The sequence below is a fragment of the Lynx rufus genome, unplaced genomic scaffold (assembly GCF_022079265.1).
Source record: "Lynx rufus isolate CCGP_SWC_20201006 ecotype Redwood Valley unplaced genomic scaffold, mLynRuf1.p SCAF_4, whole genome shotgun sequence".
Taxonomy (NCBI): Eukaryota; Metazoa; Chordata; class Mammalia; order Carnivora; family Felidae; genus Lynx; species Lynx rufus.
Genome location: NW_025814856.1, coordinates 135,732,134 through 135,754,059, shown reverse-complemented (window position 1 = coordinate 135,754,059; position 21,926 = coordinate 135,732,134). Strand labels below are relative to the sequence as shown.

At 36.7% G+C, this 21,926-nt stretch overlaps 1 protein-coding gene across 1 annotated transcript in view; it reads right to left on the bottom strand.

Moving 5' to 3' along the window:
- MET (MET proto-oncogene, receptor tyrosine kinase) overlaps window positions 1–21,926 on the bottom strand; it is a 112,526-nt gene that overhangs the window by 13,559 nt on the left and 77,041 nt on the right. Inside the window, exons 11-17 of the mRNA XM_047097036.1 lie at window positions 19,749–19,967; window positions 13,937–14,083; window positions 11,967–12,123; window positions 11,624–11,764; window positions 8,295–8,525; window positions 6,284–6,364; window positions 4,507–4,688 (exon numbers count right to left, since the gene is read on the bottom strand). Coding sequence (XP_046952992.1) covers window positions 4,507–4,688; window positions 6,284–6,364; window positions 8,295–8,525; window positions 11,624–11,764; window positions 11,967–12,123; window positions 13,937–14,083; window positions 19,749–19,967 — 1,158 coding nt within the window. The remainder of the gene's footprint in view (window positions 1–4,506; window positions 4,689–6,283; window positions 6,365–8,294; window positions 8,526–11,623; window positions 11,765–11,966; window positions 12,124–13,936; window positions 14,084–19,748; window positions 19,968–21,926) is intronic.

Below are 21,926 nucleotides of genomic sequence, written 5' to 3'. Positions count from 1 at the left end.
TTAGATATCTATTATTTGAAAAGCACCAGGCTAGATGCTTATGTGAGTTTTGGCTAATCCTTATACACTTCTATAAGGCAGGTTCCGTTTTCCAGATGAGGAAATGGAAGTGTTTTAAAATTATTCTGGTATGGTGGGGCTAACAGAAGGAAGACCACTGCCACCAAAAAGATAGCTTGTTACTCACAATTCCCAAGAGAAGGGGGCACACCATGCCAAGCGAGGCCACAAAGGGAAGCAATGGGGTTGGTCTAGGAGGCAGAGGGAGCAACGGGAAAACATGGGCAAGAGCTTGTTTTGTGGTTCCCATGGGAAAGAATGGGTGACGCAGGGTAAGCGGATTTAGGATTGGGCTAGTTTGAATAATTTCAGCAGGTTCTGAAGTGTAGGGGCTGTCTTCAGTTGCCCGGTACCTGGCCTTGAAGTGATTACAGCAGGTGGATAGTGTCCCAGAGTGTGAGAATTCTTTAAAGGAGGTGATTGGGGTATGGGCTTTGGATTGGTTGGTTTGCTTACAAAAGGCCTGCTCTTTGAAGATGAGCCATTTACTATCTTGGGGCTAGTCCTGGAAAGGGCCATCACCCCAAGGTCAGCAAGGCACTAGAAGTCAGAGCATCATAAATACACAGTTAATCTAACATTTGTATTGAACCCCAGAGGACTCCAAATAGCCAAAGCAATCTTGAAAAAGAAAAGAAATTCTGGACTTTAGGGTATATTATAAAGCTATAATCATCAAGATATTACGGTATTGGCCCAAAACCAGACACATATATCAATACAGAATAGAAAACTCAGAAATGGACCCACAAATAGTCAACTAATATTCCACAAAGTAGGAAAGAATATCCAATGGAAAAAGACAATCTCTTTAACAAATGGTGTTGGGAAAACTGGACAGCAACATGCAAAAGAAAGAAAATGGACCACTTTCTCACACCATACATAAAAATAAATTCAAAATGGATGAAAGATCTAAATGTGAGGCAGGAAACCATCAAAATCATAGAAGAGAACATAGGCAGCAACCTCTTTGACATCAGCCATAGTAACTTCTTACTAGATACATCTCTGAAGGCAAGGGAAACAAATGCAAAAATGAACAATTCGGACTTCATCAAGATAAAAACCTTCTGCACAGTGAAGGGAACAACCAACAAAATTAAAAGGCAACCAATGGAATGGGAAAAGATACTTGCAAATGACATATCAGATAAAGAGTTAGTATCCAAAATCTATTAAGAACTTAATCAAATTCAACACCCAAAAAACAAATAATCCAGTGACGAAATGGGCAAAAGACATGAATAGACACTTCTCCAAAGAAGACATCCAGATGGCCAACCAACAAGTGAAGAAATGCTCAACATCACTCATCATCAGGGAAATACAAATCAAAACTACAATGAAATACCTCCTTACACCTGTCAAAATGGCTAAAATTAATAACATAGGAAACAACAGATGTTGGTGAGGATGCACAGAAAGGGGAACCCTCTTACATTTGGCAGGAATGCAAAATAGTGCAGCCACTCTGGCAAATGGTATGGAGGTTCCTCAAAGAGCTAAAAATAGAACTATTTTACTACCCAGCAATTATACTACTAGGTTATTTGCCCAAAGGATACAAAAATACTGATTTGAAGGGGCAAATGCATCCTGATGTTTACAGCATCATTATCAAAAATAACCAAATTATGGAAAGAGCCCAAGTGTCCAATACTGATGAATGAATAAAGAAGACGTGGTATATATGTACAATAAAATATAACTCAGCTATTAAAGAGAATGAAATCTTGCCATTTGCAACAACGTAGGTGGAGCTAGAGTATGTTAAGTTAAACAAGTCAGTTAGAAAAAGACAAATGCCATCTGATTTCAATCATGAGTGGAATTTAAGAAACAAAACAGATGAACATGGAGAGAAAAAAACGGGAGGCAAACTGAAGAGACTCAACTAGAGAACAAACTGAGAGTTGCTGGAGGGGAAGTGGGAGGGAGGATGGGTTCAACGGGTGATGGGCATTAAGGAGGGTACTTGTTGCAATGAGCATTGGGTGTTGTATGTAACTGAAGAATCACTAAATCCTACACCTGAAACGAATATTATACTATATGTTAACTAGAATTTGAATAAAAGGTTGAAACATAAAAAAATAAAGCAATACATGGTTAGTATCAGCAGTTCAGAGAGAAATAAATCACCCAAAGCCACTCAGATGGTAAGTGGTACGGTTAGGATTTCAACCTAATCTGTTAGGCTCCAAAGCCCACACTGTAGTGATATCAATCACATTAGAAGCCCTCCTACTGGTATGAAAGTAACAACCTGCAACTATAATGGCTTGGATCCACACAGAAAACAGGAAATCTCATTCTCCAGAAATTTCATCCACAAAATTGGGTGGACAGAGGAATTCCTTTAGTAACTAACTATAAAAACTATATCTGAGGGGCACCTGGGTGGCTCAGTCAGTTAAGTGTCCAGATCTTGGTTTTGGCTTAGGTCATGATCTCACAGTTTGTGAGTTTGAGCCCCGCATCAGGCTCTGCGCTGACAATCCCTTCTTGGGATTCTCCTTCTCTCTGCCTCCTGCCCTCAAAATAAATAAACTTAAAAAAACCACAAAAAACATATCTGAAATCGCACAGATAACATTGTGGCTGGTAGCCCTGCTGGTACTTGGCCTTCAGGAACAGGGTATCTCTTCTTCAGCAGCCACTGTGGGGGTTGTGGGCTCAAGAGGCAGCTACTAGGGGCCCTGCAAGGAGGGCTGCAGCCCCCGGCCAGTTTCTTGTGTTTTAGGCTTCTTTTTAGAATGTATCTGTTAGTGGTTGTAATATAGTATCCCGGGACCATAAAAACAGGCCCTGGTACTGGATAATAGGAAATCTCTACCATGCTTGAATGCTGGGGGAATACTATTCTAGAGAAGACAGCATGTCCAGTCAGATGAACTCACCAGGACAGTGACAAGTTAAATTAGAAAAGTGGGATCTGTCGGGGCAGCTTTCACTTTGTAAGGTAAATTCACCTTATCTGCAAAAATTCACAGCTAGGGAGTATTTCATTCTTTTGGTTGAACACAAAATATTTCTTTCCTATCCTAGAGCTTATTTCTTTTGAGAACTTGACCCCATGTGTCTTGTTTTTGATCAAGAGTAAAGTTACTCCATTTACTCCCAGAGGCCTGGATGCAGGAGCCAAGAAGAAGCCTGAGATCACCTGTGCCTTCAGTTCCGAGGACTCCTTCCACTTCCCTCCTGCCTGACCACTTACTTGCTCACCCTTTAGGCATAAATGTCACTAAGAAAACTCTCACTTGCAAGAACCTAAGAACCTCTTTTGTAATCCTGAGCTCATTCATCCAGCAAATATGACTGAAGGCCTATGTGCTGAACACACTTTAGGAGCTAAGTCTAAAGCAATAAACAAAATACACAGAAATCCCTACTGTCATGAGCTTGCATTCTAATGGTGTGTGTGTGCACATCCATATATACATGTATTATATAGCTATTATGTATTTGCTTATTGTTCAGTATAGCACTGTTCAATAGAAATACAATGCAAACCATACATACAATCATGTTCTAATAGTCACATTAAAAAAGTAGAAAGAAACAGGTAAAATTGGTTTTCATAATATATTTCTCAACTCAAGAAATATCATTTCAATGTGTAATCGATATAAACAATTATGAGATATTTTACCTTTCTGTTTTTATACTAAATATTCAAAACCTGGGATTTACAGCACACTTACACTAACAGTACATCTCAATTCAGACTAGCCACATTTTACATATGGCTCATGGCCACAGTAGCACACTGCTTAGGCCTACTGTATCAGATGATGGTAAGTATGATGGAGAAAAATAAAGCAGCGGATAGGAGACAACAGACAGGAGGCATGGGGGTGAGGTGGGTCAATTACTTAGGCCAGGAAAGCCTCATTTTGAAGATGACATTAGGGCAAAAAGCTGAAGCTGATGAGAAGTGACATATGTGGCTATCTTGGGGAAAGTGTTCCAGGCAGATGGAACAGCAAATACAAAGGTCCTGAATTAGGACAGTGGGTGAAGGTTGAAGAATACTAAGGGATTCATTTGTAATTAGTTCTTCTGTGTTTTTCCTTCTAGAGTTAAAATCCCATGTGGGCTGAGGCTCATTCTGCCTCTATGTCTCTTGTGCTTTCTGTTTTTGGCAATTAGTAGGCACTCAAAAATGATTAATTGTGCCTATCAGAGGGATGGTAGATCAAGGCAGCTTGCAGGACAGGTAAGAATCATTGCCCCTGGGAAATCCTTCTAGGTACCATTATCTTCCCACCAGGATAGGGGATCTTGAGGTACAAGTGAATTAGCCTCTATATAGCTGAATGGCGTAAACATTTTACATGTGCTTCTTTGAAAGCTTTTAAAAATTTTCAAAACAGCAACATTTTGAAAAACTCGTTGGCTTATAGCTAGTTTACCAGTTAATAACCTTGGTAATATACTTACATGAGTCTCATTTCTGATGAAATTTCGAAGATCTCCATGTTTCATATATGGTAGGACCACCAGTGGAGACCCCTCACTTCGAAGGCAGATTCCCAAGAGTGAGAGAACATTTGGATGACTAAAATCTTTCATGATGATTCCCTCAGTCAGAAACTGGGAAACTTCACCTATGTCAGTGATTCCTGAGAAATCCAGCAGTGGAGACATTAACTTCATTATGGACCAATAAATACTCGGTTGAGTTCAGATAGGGAGAGTTATGGAATGTAAAACCACAGGGCTGAATCCTGTCCTGACACCTCATCCTCAGACTGTTTTTTAATAATACATTTGAATAAATGATGTCACCCTGCAGTGGGCCTTCAAGTCACCCCCAAACTCTAGCAATCAGTTTGTCTCATACAGAAAAAGGAAAGGGAAGCAGACCAATCTATTTCTGTAGTGACTGTCTAGGGCTGAGGTTGGCAAACTACTCTAAAGGGCCAGATAGTAAATATTTTTTCGCTTTGTGGGCCATATGGTCTCTGCTACAAATACTCAACTCTGCCATTGTAGTGCAAAAACAGCCGCAGACAATTATATATAAAAACAGTCACGGGGCCAGAGTTTTCTGATCCCTGGACTAGGAGGGTTTGAAGACCAATCGTTGTCATATGGTTTCTAAGTAGACTTTTTCTGGTGTAACAGTTTCTATTCATTTCCAGAGAGAGATCCTGAGGGTCCGACACTACTTGGCACTGATGAAAGGTTAATGACCTTTGATTTATTAATCTGACTAGTATCTGTGTCAGTGATGATATTCTTTTACAATGTAATGCATTCTGAGATGAGTCCATGTGGATAGAATAGAGATTAATGAACACCAGAGACAGAGAAGGATTTCTTGCTGTTAGGAATGTTCTGAGTACAATGAGCAGTGTGCTGTCTTGTGAGGCAGATATTATTGACAATCATACTTAATCCATTACAGTTTGTAGTTAGGTTTCATATAAACTGTCCCTTTAATTTAGAAATTTAGAAATATAGGTCAAAAAGGCAAGCACACTGACTTGACATGTGAAACCTCTCGGCAAAGGTGAAGCCAGGAAAACTCTTAGTATGAGGGGTACATTGGGTTGTACAAGAGAGTAATTTATGCCTTCCTTGCGTCTCCAGGTCATCAATAATCTTAATGTCTAGAAGCTTCTTTGTCTCTTGAACAGAGTATACATTCCACTTAAAAACATTTTCTCAATAACATCTAATTTTTTTTTAAATTCTAGCATTTAAAAGGGGGTAAGTATCACTTGTTTAGGAAGTTCATTTTTGTAGAATACCTCATGCAGATAAATGAGATATTGCCACACTTACAATTTTCTGCCAGCATATTTTTCTACTGTTGGTCTTATTTCATTTTTAAATCTTTTTAATGAAAGTTGTGGTTAAAAAATAATTATAATAATTCCTCTGGGTAAAATGAGTCATTATTACCGTATGTGCCAACATGCTTCCAATAGTTTCCATAAAACAAATATTATAAGGCAAACATAGCTACATGACACTCAGTTAATCCAAGAACCTCACTGCTCCTATACTCTTATGTATGAGGGCTCTGAGAAATAATTTCTGAGGAAATATTTCAAAAAGAATTTAGACCAAACAAATTTTCAGGATTAGATCCCTAATTCCGGCAGGGGCTGATTTTTCCACAAGAGAAGGTCGAAATCAACATTTTGTTATGAACTATTTAATAGTTAGCAAACCATGGAGGTGACTCCGCTGTTAAAGTATCACTTACTATTCAAGGATTTCACAGCACAGTGAATCTTCTTGTCATCACTGTCCAATAAAGTCCCATGGTACACACACCCAAAATGTCCTACATGAAAGAGGGAATTTGGTTAGTGTTGTATTATTTGTAACTATGCAGCATCACTTGTGAAGCCCTTTGTGATCTTCATTTCCTTCTTTTTTCCACATGGCAAAAAAGTGCATTGTTTCTTACACTTTTAATTAATAGTACCACTACATGTGTCTGTTAAAACATGTAGATATAATGTACTTCACTCTAAGATACAAGCTATATGATTATTTAATACATGGTAAAAAAAAAAAAGCTAGGTTCTATAACTCTTATTAAAAGCTAATAAAGCAAAATATTCAACTACAGTGGAACCACTGAACAGAGGAGTAACATCTACCTCATAAAAGAAATTTATTGTTTTTAAGGATCAAATACTATCTTTTAAATATGAAAAGAAAGTTTTATCACATGAAGAAATGCAACAAAATCAGTTCCCTATATTCCAGTAAGCTAAACTGAAATAAAAATGTTATCATTAGGAATAAGATGAGCATTATAGAATAAAGATTTCCCCCATTAGTCACTGGTTAATACGTAATCCAGGTTGGCAGAAACTGAAAGGCAACTGCCCAAATGAAGCAAATTCACTCTGAGTCATTTCATCTAGTTCTCTCTGGGTTTAGCCACATCACTTTCCAATGGTAGCCTTTCATCCAGTGGCAGTAATTTTCCCCAGAGGTGCCAAACGTCTGATAGCTGTGGAAGGCCCTAATTAATTAATTCATCCACCCAGCCAAGATTCCCTGAGTTCCTAGTGTGTGAGTGTCAGGCATTAGCTTACCCTCTCGTAAAGTGAAGATGAATAAAATAAAACCTATGCTCTTGAGGGCTCAAATTCTACTGGGAAAATGTATAAATAAATAATAGTTAATATTTATAGAATCATTAATGGTTACTACTTCCTAAGAGAAATAATTGCTAGTTTAGCACCTTTACTAATAAAAATTAAAAATTCTAATTTTATAATGAATAGAAATAGAACGTAATTGGTGAGACCGCATACTCTAAAACTGGTGCAACTTCTGGAATGTATAGGCCAGTAATAGAACTAAATATTACTCTGATGTAAAACAGGGTTGCTGATAGTGAAGCTACTGTTAGGAAGAGGGAGCACTCTAAGGACTAAAATCTGGAATGTGTGTCAGAGGAAGGTATGGATGAGGTCACAGGAAAATGGGAAAGTCTTGTGTTCATGTAAGGCAAACTGTCCCATCAGCTTCCTCTGCATAATGCTGACAGATGCCTGCTACCTCTTGTCGCACGTATAGAATAAAAGGCCATTTAGTATCAACGGCATAGGTTTTTTAGAAAAAAAAAGAGAAAAGCGCAGTTCATTTCCTGGCTTCTGGTCGGTTTCTTTTCCTGCTAAATAATTCCTCAAACACTATGTATGCAAACTGTTATTGCTGCTTTGGCTGGCTTATTACAAATATTCATCATCTTTGTATAAAGAAATTGGAGTGCACTGTAGAGATGATATATGCTGCTTCAGATCAGGGTAATGCTATAAATTCAATCTTTTGATTCTGTCCAGCAGTGTACAAACTGCTATAAGCCAAGACTTCATAGAGCTAGTCACTGTTATCTGGGCAAAGAAAGACTGGAGGAAGATATGAGTAAAAATATTGAAACTTAATGATTTTTATAAAGAAGTAAACAACACCTTCCAAGAAACTATACTGGCCATCATGATAATGGTAAGGAAAGGGTGTGATTTATTTTTCATATGTTTACAAGATTATCAAATTGCCTCCCTGCACAGGGGCAAATCCCCTTGGATATGATTTGTAGGGCTGTATTTCTGCAGAACAGAAATCAAGTGTACTTGTTATCACTGCTCTTTCAGTTGCTTTCACCATTGTCTAAGCTTCTAATCTGCAAAGGGAGAAGATAAAATGCTTACTGGAAAACTGTATTTAACAAAAAGCTGAGTGGAAATACTTACCTCTTCCTATGACTTCATTGAAATGCACAATCAGGCTACTTGGCCCAATCACTACGTGCTGGACTGCCTGGACCAGCTCTGGATTTAGAGCACTGAGGTCAATGTGGACAGTATTTTGCAGTAATGGACTGGATATATCAGAGTCCCCACTATTAAGCATGGGGGACAGGTCTGTCAGAGGATACTGTACTTGTCTGCACGATCCATTCTGAGATGAGTTAGGAAACTGGTCTGCAAGACAAAGCAAAATTACTAGAAAACAATAGCAAAACCTCACTTAGTGGAGACTACAACAAGGGCAGCAAATTCAATCAATAATGAATTCTGAATTTTATAATTTAAGGAATGGTAGTTTAGTTGTTGAATGAGGCTAGAAAGAGCCTTGACAAAGGAGCTGATTTAATAAAAATGATAAGGTGGGAAAAGATACTGGCTTATATATACAAGAGTTATAAAACAATGTTTATAAATTTTCGTTTAAATAAACTAGACATTAACTTTGAAACCTTGTTTACCCTCTTCATTTCCTCTTTTTATATATAGCAAAAAGCCATGCTTGAGGTTAATTTTTTTATTTGCTATATATATATATATATATATATATATATATATATATATTAATGTTTATTCTTGACAGAGAGATAGAGCATGAGCGGGCAAGGGGCAGAGAGAGAGAGGGAGACACAGAATCTGAAGCAGGCTCCAGGCTCTGAGTTGTCAGCACAGAGCCTGAAGCGGGGCTCGAACTCAAGAACCGCGAGATCATGACCTGAACCGAAGTTGGACACTTAACCAACACAACCATCCAGATTTATTAATGGCATTAATTAGTATTGCTAAACCTATATGGATTCCTGGCCAAGGGAAAATATAGTATGGTGACATTTTATATATACATATACATATGATTAGAAATACATAATACTCAAATTTTTGGAATTGAAGTCTTTTCACATTAGTGGCAAATTCTCTCCTATGTGGTGATGGCAGCAGATTTAATGTGATTGCTGTTCACAGAAGGCTAGAAACGGGTTAGTATGCCATCCCCACTGCTTAGTTGAGGGCACTTGGAAAGGAATCAGCATTCCTTCTTTGTTGATCTTTACAACCAAAGCTCTGTAAGAGTCTCAGTCAAGGTCCCCCACTGTAAGGTGAAGCTTTTTTTAAATAAGAGCTGTGTACTAACAGCTCACTGAGAATCGTGTAGGGCTGAGAATATAATTTCTTAATGAGAAACAGGGCAGAGAAGCCACCAGTTACTTTGCCCTTTCCACTGGGAATTCAAACCTGTCAAGGAGAGGGCATCATATCTACAACTGATGTGAAGATAAACTAGGCAGGGCACTGAAATATATTAACATATAACATGGGGAGATGGGAGACGGCTTGGGAGGGTCCCTGTTGGCACTAAAATATAATATAGCTTGTCTGCAAATGACCAGGAAAATTAGAACTTGAGAGAGGGGCATAAAAAGAAAGTTGATGGTACTCTAACTATTCCTAACCCTGTTTAAGCATTTGTAGTATTTTCCATAATGCAGTTAGGTTAATTATCAATTTGGCTAAAACAGTAAATCTCCATAGTGGTTCTACAAAAGCTTTGGGGGCCACCTATAGCTATAGTGACTGGCTGGAAATAAGACAGATGCAGCCTTAAAGAAAGGATGCAGAACATCAGGTGAGTACCTGGAATGTTGGATGGGTGAGGGAAGAAGGGAGCCTACTTGGGTGCCTGGTTTCTTTAATCCTAGAGTCGGCTTCTCCAAAACTTCCCCAAGGGGTAATGCAAACAAGCCTCTCTGAGCTCAGTTCCTTCACCTTCACTTCTCAAACCTTTGCATCTGGAGATCAGAGTTCTAAATTCTCAAGGGTGCAGAGACTGAGGGAAATCCTTGGTAAGATACAGGAAAAAAGTCCTCTGGTATAGAAAACCTCTGGTTTTTGAGCAATAGAAATTGTTCAAAAACCAATTTAAACCATCAATGTGTGATTCTGCTGTAATGCCACCGAGATTCTAGGTCTGCATGAAAAGACTGATGAGGAGGCTGTCTCCACTAGATATATATAGAAAAGCTGTGTAGCTGCCTATTCATTAGGTGCTGGCTGTGCATTTCCTCATTCTTCTTTCTGGATGAACTTCTTTTGTCTATTTTACTTTTTCACATCTTGAAGGTTCAGGTTCAATTTTAGAAAGAGGATGAAAGACAAGCCTTTTGGTAATGATGAAAGAGGTTGAAGGAAGATTAAACACTTTTTTTTAATTACTTGTGAATTTTAATGATCTCAGATTAGAGCTATTAAGTATGAATATAAAATACTAATAGATATAAATTTCAAAGATATAAACTGGGTTTTATTTGTTCATGTTGTTAAGGGCATGGATTTTCAAAGGCAAATGGAGTCATGTAGGCAAAGAATATTTGTATGTATCTCTACAGAATTAATATAAGCTTCAAAAAATAAGAGGCAATGAGTGTTAAAAAAGTTAAAATGTTAAGTGTCTCAGTGCTCTTGTACTTGTTTTGATGAGCAATTTCTAGTTTTCCAGTATCCTCAATCATCTGTGACTCATTTTATTTGTCCAATGGTAAATATTCAACCAGGGAAGTGCTGTACTTGACTCACGTCCTGTAACTTCTAAAGATAATGAGGCAGATACAATACAGACATTTTGCTTTTACCAGGAGATTTTAAATAAGACAATGTGAAATTCTCCGGTTAACCTTACCATTATTAGGTCTAGTGTTTTGCAAAGCAGATGGTGCTAACCACTCCTTTTTAAATAGCATAATTGCAGGTTTTTATTGGATAAGACTCAGAATATACCCAAGTCCTGGAATGCTGGTGGGTAAAAGGCTGTGTACTAATAGCTCACTGAGAATCCTTTAAAGGAATCTTTAAAGGAATATGAGAGGTATAATTTAAATGTTTGAGGATTAAGAGGTAAAAAAAAATGCATCGGTGCCCACTTACATAAACAAAAGTTTGTATCTTAACTCTTCCTGGGTTGTTAAAGAAAGCTTCACAATTTCTTCTCATTGAACTCTGATAAAGAACTTACCTTTGCTCAAATGATTTTAAAATTAACCTTTTTGTGAGAAGAAAGTTTAAAGACTCAAACTCTAATGTAATATATAAGTGAGTCCATTTAAAAATAAGAGTCATATAATTCTATGTCAAATTAAATTTAATTCTCTGGCCAAAGAAGATGTAAATGCTTCTTTTTTTTTTAATAAAAATATAAAGGGAAAAGCAAAAATAAACAACAATGCCACAACCCACTGAGGTATACGTATAGGTATTTCTTAGAATGATAAACTGAAATATACCTTCTGGAAAAGTAGCTCGGTAGTCTACAGATTCATTTGAAACCATTTCTGTAGTTGGGCTTACACTTCGGGCACTTACAAGCCTATCCAAATGAGGAGTGTGTACTCTTGCATCATAGCGAACTAATTCACTGCCCAGATCTTAAAACAGAGAGAGAGAAAGAGCTTGTTAAAGATTTGGCTATCATGGGTCCCAGTAGACCTTGACCCAGTGACCAGAACTCATGGGTTTTGCGGATTGCACATAAGACAACACACATGAATCTACGGCAATTTTAAACTGTAATGACTGTATACTTCAGGTAACCTCTTAAAGAAAATAGGAATAACAACAAAAATGCACCTTTAATTTGCTTTCTCTTTTTCAGCCACAGGAAAACCCCAAGTAATAGTAAGAGTATTATTGATATTGAGATAACACCAACAATCAATCCTGTGAAATTCTGATCTGGTTGAACTATTACTTTTCCAAGGATGGTTGAAGAAACTGCTTGCTTCCACTAAAAATGACAAATACAGAAAAGTCAGAATTTAGTAATGATAAATACAAAATATACTACACAGGTTGACTCACAGTCTCCTTGGACCCAAAGCACCACCTGGTTATTAGTGTTCTACAAGTGGCATAATTACCTTCAGAGCAATAAGATATTCCTCAATTCTGTTTTAGATAATAATTCTGTTCAAATAATTAGGGGCTACTGATTCCTAAAGTACTTATATGATGCTTAGCTGTTTACACTTATAACTAGATATTAGGGATAAAAAAATAAATAAAAAAAGAGTTTGATCTTGAGGAACTGAATTCCAGAAAGGGAAACAAATACATAGGTAAGTGATAATATAATGTGAAATATACCCTGGAAATACGAATAAACAGTAAGAAACAGAGACAACAGGACACTGATTCTGTCCTGATGGGTTGGGTAGAGGGCAGAGAAGACTCTCCTTAAGACATAATAATCATATGGAATAATAAAGTTGTATAAATTTTTATTTCAGTTTTGATACCCTGAAGAAACCTTTGAGGATCCTTCTGGCTCTAACATGGTATGATTTTTAGGATTTATGGTCCTTTTTAATTTCAAACTCCGATATCATGATTTAGCTTTAAGTTTTCTAATTTTTTTGTACTTTCCCATTTTATAACCTTCTGACCATTTCATAACTTTTTAGAAGACTTCAGGAACGCTTTAAAAATCATTCATTCTTGGATAAACAAAATGTGATATATTTATACAATGGAATATTCAGCCTTAAAGAGTAATGACGTTCTGACACATACTACAACATGGATTAATTGTGAAAACATGCTAAATAAAATAAACCAGCCACAAAAGACCAAATACTGTATGATTCCACTTATAAATGAAATATCTAGAATAGACAAATTCATAAAGACAGAAAATAGATTAGAGGTTACCAGGGGCTGGGGAAGAGGAGGGAGTGTGATGGTACCGTTTAATGGTTCTAGGGTTTCTGTTTGGGGTGACGGAAAAGTTTTGGAATTAGACAGTGGTGATGGTTGCACAATGTTGTGAATGTAATTAATGCCACTGAGTTGTACACTAAACAATAGTTAAAATGATACATGCATGTGGCCACAATTTTAAAAATTAATGTAATACACCCCAAACCAGTAAACTGTACACTTTAAATGTGTGAGCTGCATGGTGCAACATGAAAGAAGTTAGTTTATTTCCTATTTTACTTTGTCCATGCATTTGAGATCACTGTGGAGAACAGCTAGATGTTGGCTCTTGCTTCCTGGTGCTAAGAAGTGGGGGTAGGGCACTCTTGGATGTGCTCTTATTCTTCCTGAGAGTTACAATAAATTTTGGCAAAAGTGGGGCATGATGGAGAGGGACTATGGCTAGGCAGGACTTTTTTTTTTTTTTAAATAAAGTTTATTTATTTTTGAGACAGAGACAGAACATGAACGGGGGAGGGTCAGAGAGAGGGAGAGACAGAATCTGAAGTAGGCTCCAGGCTCTGAGCTGTCAGCACAGAGCCCGATGTGGGGCTCGAACTCACATATCGTGAGATTATGATCTGAGCCGAAGTTAGATGCTTAACTGACTGGGCCACCCAGGCGCCCCTAGACAGGACTTTTGAGATCCACCCACTGAAGGCTTGGAAGGAAACAGTGCAACAAAAACTCACTAATTCTAAAATAACAACTAAGAATCAAGGCTGAGCTGATGAGCTAAAGCCAACACACAAATGAGCTTTAATGATTTCTTTTAAGCATGCAAGTGACATAATTATACTGGCATTTTTATTTACATCATGAGAGGAATGCAGGAATCCCACCTCTATATTTAGCTCGTTGTTCAATTTCAGCAGGTCATTGGGGACCTTGCATAAAACAGCTTCAGAATCTGAGTATACAGTCTCACAGCTCTTATTTCCAACTTTTAACACTTCACCTTTAACTGCTTCAGGGTCAATATCATTTCCCTGAAAGAGAAAAAAGGAGGTGGTTAACACTTCACAGTTTGGTAGGAATGCTAACAATTGTGCAAGAACATAAATATACTGCAAACACAGGCCATGTTGTTTGCCAAGGCACATAATTTTATGATATTCCTTTTCATGGGAATTGGATAGTTGCAAGAAAGCATGACCATTTTGGGGCACTAATTAGGATTCAAAGCATTATAGTCTTTTTGTTTTGTTTTTTAAGATTTTATTTTTAAGTAATCTCTACACCCAATGTGGGCCTCAAACTTACAACCCCGAGATCAAGAGTCACATGCCCTAGGAACTGAGCCCCTACAGCTTTCCCATCAAATTGGATTTTAGAGCAAAGGAGAGATTCTTATTTCACACCTTTCCAACCAAATTTACCTTATTAAAGTCTAGTGGGTATCAATGGTTGGCATAAAGGAGGTAATTTAGAGATTCAGTTGTGCTAACACTGCCTCATGGAGTGACACTGAACCTTGGCTTCACTTTTAGAATCACATTGAGAGCTTTACAAAATAACTGATGCCTGGGTCCCATCTCCAGAGATTCTGATTTAATTGATCTATGTTAATATATTCCTTTTGTGTTTGAGTTGGGTGGTTTCTTTTCATCCTTTCTTCACAGCTGAATCTTATACATAAATAAATTCATTTTTACAGAATGTCCCGTGAGATGCTGTATGAGCCTCATTATGATTTGAGAGCATGATTACATTATTCTTACCAATTATAGTTACATGGGGATTTAAAAAAAATATGAAACTTGACATATTTAGTTAACTGAAAGCATTTAAAAAAATACCAACATTTTGTTGAAGAAACCAATTGTTAGCCTTGGAAAAGAAGTGAAAACATAGGTACAACTTCTCATATCAAGACTTAATAAGTGCAGTTATTTATTAAAAAGTGAAAAAGGAGATATATCAAAACATGGACAAACAGCAGCCAGTAATAACTACAATGCTGCTACTTTGTTTTATGTGATCTTTAATACTTGGCAAACTGCTTTTATGTACATTGTCTTACATGGATCTCAATAGATTGGTAGGTCAGAAATCATTCTGGAAAAAGAAGATGGAAGGAAATACTTTTTTCTAACATAAATCTGGATTCTAAGATAAAATGGGATAGAGACAAACCGTATGCTTCTATTTTTTCTAGATATTTCTAGAGGCAGTGTGTGTATGCCATTGAACCAGGTCAGCCACACAGGGCAATTCAACATAAAAGCACATAAATCTAACAGGTCACTTTGGGGCTTCAAATGACAACTTGTTGGTTAGGTCTGAGGAGGGGTAAGGCACTCACTCACATATTGGAGGGAATTCAGGGAATGACAAAGAAAAGAGATTAAAGAGCTGAAGGGCTTGATTTATGAGGGAATGACTAAAATGTGTCTTGCTTGCTTAGATAATAATGAAGGCTGGGGGAAGGGATGAACACACTACATTTGAACTCCAAATGCTCCTTTTAGGCACAGGCTCTCCTTGGATGTTGCATAAAGGTTTCTCTAAAACAAAAACAGACCATTCAGCTAAACACTGAACCCCTTTCCATTTGTGCCTAGTAAGGAACATACAATAAATAGTGACATACAAGTAATTATTATCAGCTTTGTATGTGCAATTGTTTTAAAAGTCTATAATCCAAGAAAAGTGATACTGGCAGTCCACTACTATATGCAGATGGGCCCAAGTCAGAAAAAAAAAAAAAGTATAAGGTACTTTTTGTCATTTAAAATAAACATAGCTTTATGGAGTTATGGGAAAAATGCATATGTTTAGAATTTTTATTATTTGCTTTTTATTATTTAATATTAACTATTATGAAATAGAAGAACATATTTATAAATTTGGCCCAGGTCTTCAGTCATTAAAATGGTAATATATTCTTTTAAATAAAGCAGCACAGGAAAAAACTTTCTGGTTTTTAATTCCCTATACATATAGAACAATTTAGAATTATAATTATCTCATTTTATCTTGTAAAGACAGCCCCACTGAGGTAGGTGTTATTGTCATTCTGGCTTTACATATTGAGATCTAAGATTCAAGAAGGGACTAGGTTATGAAGCAAATCAATTCCATTTGATACAAATTCTACCTATCATCTGCTGTGTGTTAGACACATGTCCAGTTACTGAGAATATAAAGATAAACAAGAAGTTTTTCTTTTCACTGTAATGTTAAAATAAATACATTTCTAAAGTGAAAAGTAATTACTCCTAATGTGTTATATTAGGATGTTCCTTATTCCTTTCCTCTTCAACTCTGGCCAGGTGTGACACAATGTTTCCATCTAGGATTCAGGCCTCGGGATCCATGTCTGAGCTGGTTACAGAACACAACAGATGGGAGCAGCAGTATGTAAAATTTGAAAAATAGCATTGTAGCAGGAGGGATCTTACAAGATTTCACACATCCAGGTGGCCACAAGATTGAGTCTGGGAAAGACAGCTAAAGCAGTGAGGTGCAGGCTGGGCCCCGAGAGGCAATGGTCCAGGAAGCTTGGCAAGAGAAAATCAGTAAACTGGGGGAGATAGGGGTAGGAAGGGGGAGATTTCATCCCTCCTTCATCCAGAGGATAGGAGTCCCTCAGCTTAGGGACGAGGCCAAAGAACCTTGATAGAGGCTTAAAAACTGAGTTCCAGAGGATGTTAACAGACATTTGCAGAAGAAGGTTCCTGGTCATTTGGGGAAAGCTGCACGAACCAAAATTAAAATGGTTTCTTCATTAGCTAGTTGGGGCACTGTAAAACCTCTGATCTTCCTGTCCTCCTTTTCCTGTTTTAGCTGGCTTCTCCAGACTGGACTTCTGAAGCATCCCTGTGGCCATATATATCAATATGCTCCAAAATAACATAAACCTCAGGTCAGTGTCAGACAGACTTTGTTCCAGCATTACATACTGCGCTTCTCGACTTTCCATAAAATATACTTTTGCACAAAAAGTCGTATAATAAGATAATTAGGGAAAATAAAGAATTTCTTCACAAATATGTAAAAAAATCAATTCTGTTTGAAGAGTCTAGGGTTATTTCATCTTAGGAACTGTATAGATATCTACAAACCATATAATAGAAAAGTTTCTCTATTATGAAAGGTATGTTGGTATACATTAAATGAAAGTTGATGTGAAAAGCATTGAAATCTAGTGGAAAGACGAAATTTGAAATCAAGAGACTTGAGTGTGAATCCTAGTTCTGCTATTTGCTCCTTAGGTGGCCCACAACAAATCACCTAATCTTCTAAACCTATGTTTACTTATCTATAAATGGGGATAATCGTCACTGGACCTCTAAACCTCACAGGTCTATGTGACTCTGAAATGAAATAATATATGTCAAAGTAATGTATTAACTAATCTTTCACTAAATTTGTGAGTTACTGTTGACATAAATGTTGTGCCCTGGTATGTATTCCAAAGGAGACAGGTCTACTTTTGATGACCACTGTCCACAACTGGTCCTGGCTAACTTGAAACCTTGGCCCTAAACTACTTCCCACGTCGATGGGATTTCTGGTTCATTCTTAGGAGTGATTGATCCTTGGTCTCTCTTACATTCTATTGATCCACACTTGGCTGACCCTCTTGGTCATGGTGTACTCATTTGGCCAGCTGCTGACTGAGGCAGTTCCCACAAGTAGGGCTGGAGACTATCACAATCTCTTTTTAGCAAGGAATTCTTGTATGTATGGCTGCTTGAGGAGTATGAACGCTCCCTGGCAATAAGGAGCAAATCTCTCTCTAAACACATAATTCTCTCCATAGCTTTCACTGATGGAATATGAATCTACTTTACACTTACGTTTTGAATGGTAATTGGACAAACACAACATGAAATAAAGTGCCATCCTTTCTTTTGATAAAAACAGTCTACTGCATGTCCAGAAGGGCCTTTTCTTTCTTTTCTCATGCTTTGCTTTCCTTTGTTTCTGTCCCAAGTGAGACAGAGGTATAATGTGATTAACTTGAGAAACTGATAAAGGGTTAAACAGCTGTCACACAAATCTTCCATCTTAGATTTCCTCTTATATATAAGGAAAATGGAGTATGGAAGAAGACTGAATGATGATACCTAAATAATCCCTTCTAACCACCCCTTCTCTCCCCAGACTACCATTCTGTGACATGACAGATGTTATACACTTGTTAGAGAAAAGAATCATTCTGTATGTAAGCAAAAAAAGAAAGTGTTTTGCGTCTATTTGCAGAGATCCCTTGGGCCACGTTGGGAATAGCACTGAAAGGCTGAGGATGATGTCAAATCATGTTTTTCTAGGTCCAACAATTTTGTAGGACATTGAATAATGGGTATTTAATTTACAGAAAAATAAGTTTTCTCTTCCATATAGGACCATGCTTGGAAGGGCAGATAAAGAACCATTTATCTCTAATCCTTCCATCAGAGATACAGGAACAGAAAAATAGTCTTTATCTGGGTGTAAAAACATTTGCAAATAAACCTTTGTTTTCATCAAGAAAAACCAAATGGAATCTTTCAAATGGCAAACACAGTAATTGTTGAAAGCAAAAGGTCACACTAGATTAGTTTTATTGAAAAAAAAAAAGAAGTGATAAAAGCTCTTTCTCCTTCTCTAAAACTAATTAAAGAAGCAGATGAAAGAACTTTGCTGTGGTAAACATGCTGTTCACTGAAGCAGGCTTCCATTTAATTTCATGCTGGGCTTGCTTAATTATTGTATAAAACACAATTCAAGGTTAGTAAACTTACATGACTATGAACGTGTGCATGAATTTGGCTGTGGATAAAATCTTTTTGAAAAAGCAGAAAAATTTTGGTAGAAATACATTATTACTTGGGTGAGATGATCTATAGTAACTTACATTACATGTAAACAAGAACTATCCTATTACTTTGTTCATATTTGCATTCAGGCTATCTTTCAGGGAAAAAAAGTCTGAATGTCTAAAACAATATGTTGAAGGATAAATGTGACTGGGGCTATTGATAAAGTCTTGATCATTTTGCCCATTTTATTACTTACTACTTGAAGTAAAAATGATTGAAGTGATGTAAGAGGGCTGTACTCTAGTCTTTGTTTTGCTACTGTTCCATCACCTGTCAAACCACTTAAACTCTCTGGGCTTTAGTGTTCTTTGTTGCAACAGGCTGGGTTAGAAACAACGATCTGTTATTCTCCAATTAAATTACATTTGGAGGCTAATATATTCCTAAGGTAGAGGAAATCCAGCTCATTTAGAAATCAGTTTAGAGAGGACCATACCCAGATACAAAATTCCCAGTATTCTAAGGAACTACAGAACTACAATTGATGCATTTACTTTCATAGCTCTTACCTTTTATATTATAATGAGCACATTTAGGTGTCCAGGGAAATGTATAACATCAGCAAGATAATGCATTACAGGCAGCCTATTTAACAGATCGTGTCCCACATTTGCTACTTTTTAATACACACACAAGAAACAATTTTTAAATGCTTCATTAAAAAGCAGTCCACGATTACACTTACCTTTTAGTCTTAATGCTAAAAAGATTTGTTTTTCAGAGTTTAGATATTTGCTGATGTAGTATAAGATAATGACCTAGTACAAAAATTCTATTCATATAGCTATGAAGTCAATTAAGTTCAAGCTGATGATTTAAGAGAATATCTTTAAGCGTTTCTTACCTTAATTTCCAGTACATTTTCATTGCCTATTGAGATCATCACTGGCTTTTCAAAAGGCTTAAACACAGGATTATGTACATAAATGAGATCAAAGTATTTGGAATGGATCCCATCTAACATGAAAAAGGCTTTGGTTTTCAGAGGGAGTTGCAGATTCAGCTGTTGCAGTGAAGGAGTTGTACAGCAGATTATCTCTGAATTAGAGCGATGGTGACATGCCTATAGTAAGACACAATTATCCACTGTAGACAGAATACAGCCAAACAACATCAATAGCAACTTCCACATTTCATTGTTTTAGACAATCAATTGAAAATATGTAATTTTTGAAAAAAAAAATCCGCATTTAACTTCCTAATGTTAAAGAACACATTTCGGAAAGTATGATAGATACAATATTATCCAAATAACACCGTCTTCAAAGGAATGCAGAACTTCATTTGCCTTGAATAAGCTATATGGATCTGAAGCTGGCTCTCCCTCTGTCACTTTTATTTTCCTTAAGATGACAAGACAGTCACCTGAAGGGACTGCCTCTTCATTTATGAAACAGCTATGGGACAGTGAGAGCTGGACTTTGTGTGGTGAGAAGTCCTTGATTCACATCAGACCTTTAAAATAAGCCATGAGAATCAGGGCAAAGCCCTTGCTAGGAGACTCAGTTTTCTGAAGTAAGAATTGAAATTAAAGTGTGTGATACTACATGGTATAAAGTATGTTGTCGTCAACTACCAAGCACCATACTGCTGACATTATAATTAGCTGTGTAGTCGGGTCATCTGTTTGATGTGTTTTAAGCCTCAATTTCTGAGTGTCAGGTTCTATGCAAAATACTTTACAGGCAAGTCTCATTTAATTCTCACGATTCTGAGAGGTGCTATGATTACCCACAGTTTACAAGATGAAGAGACTAAGCTTTTGAGCTAGTGTCATTAGACGAGGTCACACAACTCTGAGGGGCAAAGTGGGAACATAAGTCCTAGGTCACTGGCTCAACTTCACTGACTTAATTCCCATGCGATATGGCTTCTTGCTCTCTCTCTATATGTATTCTATATTGGTAGATTTTTTCCTACACTATTTTACAAAGTCTCTGCTATTATTACTTCATGTGCTTTCATCTCTCATTTCAAATCTTCCCCTTTGGAATTCTGATTTATGGAAGTTTGGAAAATGTGGTTTCCTCTTTATTGTGCTTAAACTAAACCAGCAACACAAAGTGGTACATTTGAGGTTAAATGGTTGTATTTTTTCCCCAAGGAAAAGACAAACAAGCAACAACATCCTTAGATTTCCTTTTCTTTGACAAGTAGAGTTGGAGATAAAACAATTACTTATGCCCACAATAGAAAAAGGACTCAGGATATACATAAAAAGCACAAGCAAAATTTAGTATTTGATACTTTCTTTTAAAAATAATGAAAAAAAATTATCCTACATTTTAAAATGTATGCTGTAAGCAGATAAAGAAAACAGATACATAGATATAATAGAAATAAAATGTTAGTTTTATATCAAATTCATATTATAATGCCAAAAGCTATTTATTCCTATCGTCCTGAAAAATGGAAATGAACAGTGTTACTGCCAGTACAATAATTCTCTATTAACAACAAGAAATTTGAAAACTATATAATAAACTGCTGGCTTCTGGGATATTATGTGTATTAATATTAATTTTGTTAAGGAGGTGGTTAGTATTTTTATTTTAAAAGATTAGAGTGTGTTGAACTTAAAAATTATCATGGCTAGATCAGTATACTGAAATCAGACCTGGCCAAGAGTTTTTATTTGTTAAATAATAAATGGGTTCAATTCATCACGCTCAGCTTCAAATTCTATAAGCACCAAGGAACACAGAAGAACACACATTTCTTTATGAAGTAGTTCTCAATAAACAACAGTCAAGTAGAATTCTTCATTCTTGTCCAATTCTAATGCAGAGTTCTATTGTGCTAATATGTTTGTGGCTAAAACAATAGAAGTTTATATTTTCAGATATGTAGAGATAAGATTTTTATCTTCTACCATTATTTGAATCTTCCTAGGGTTATGGAACTCTTATGTCTCATGCCTAGGAGATTTTTAAATAAATTAAAAAGTTGATTACAAATGAATGAATAAAGCCAAAAGGTGTTCTACATGTCATCATAATGCTGGTGAGGGAGAAGGAAATTT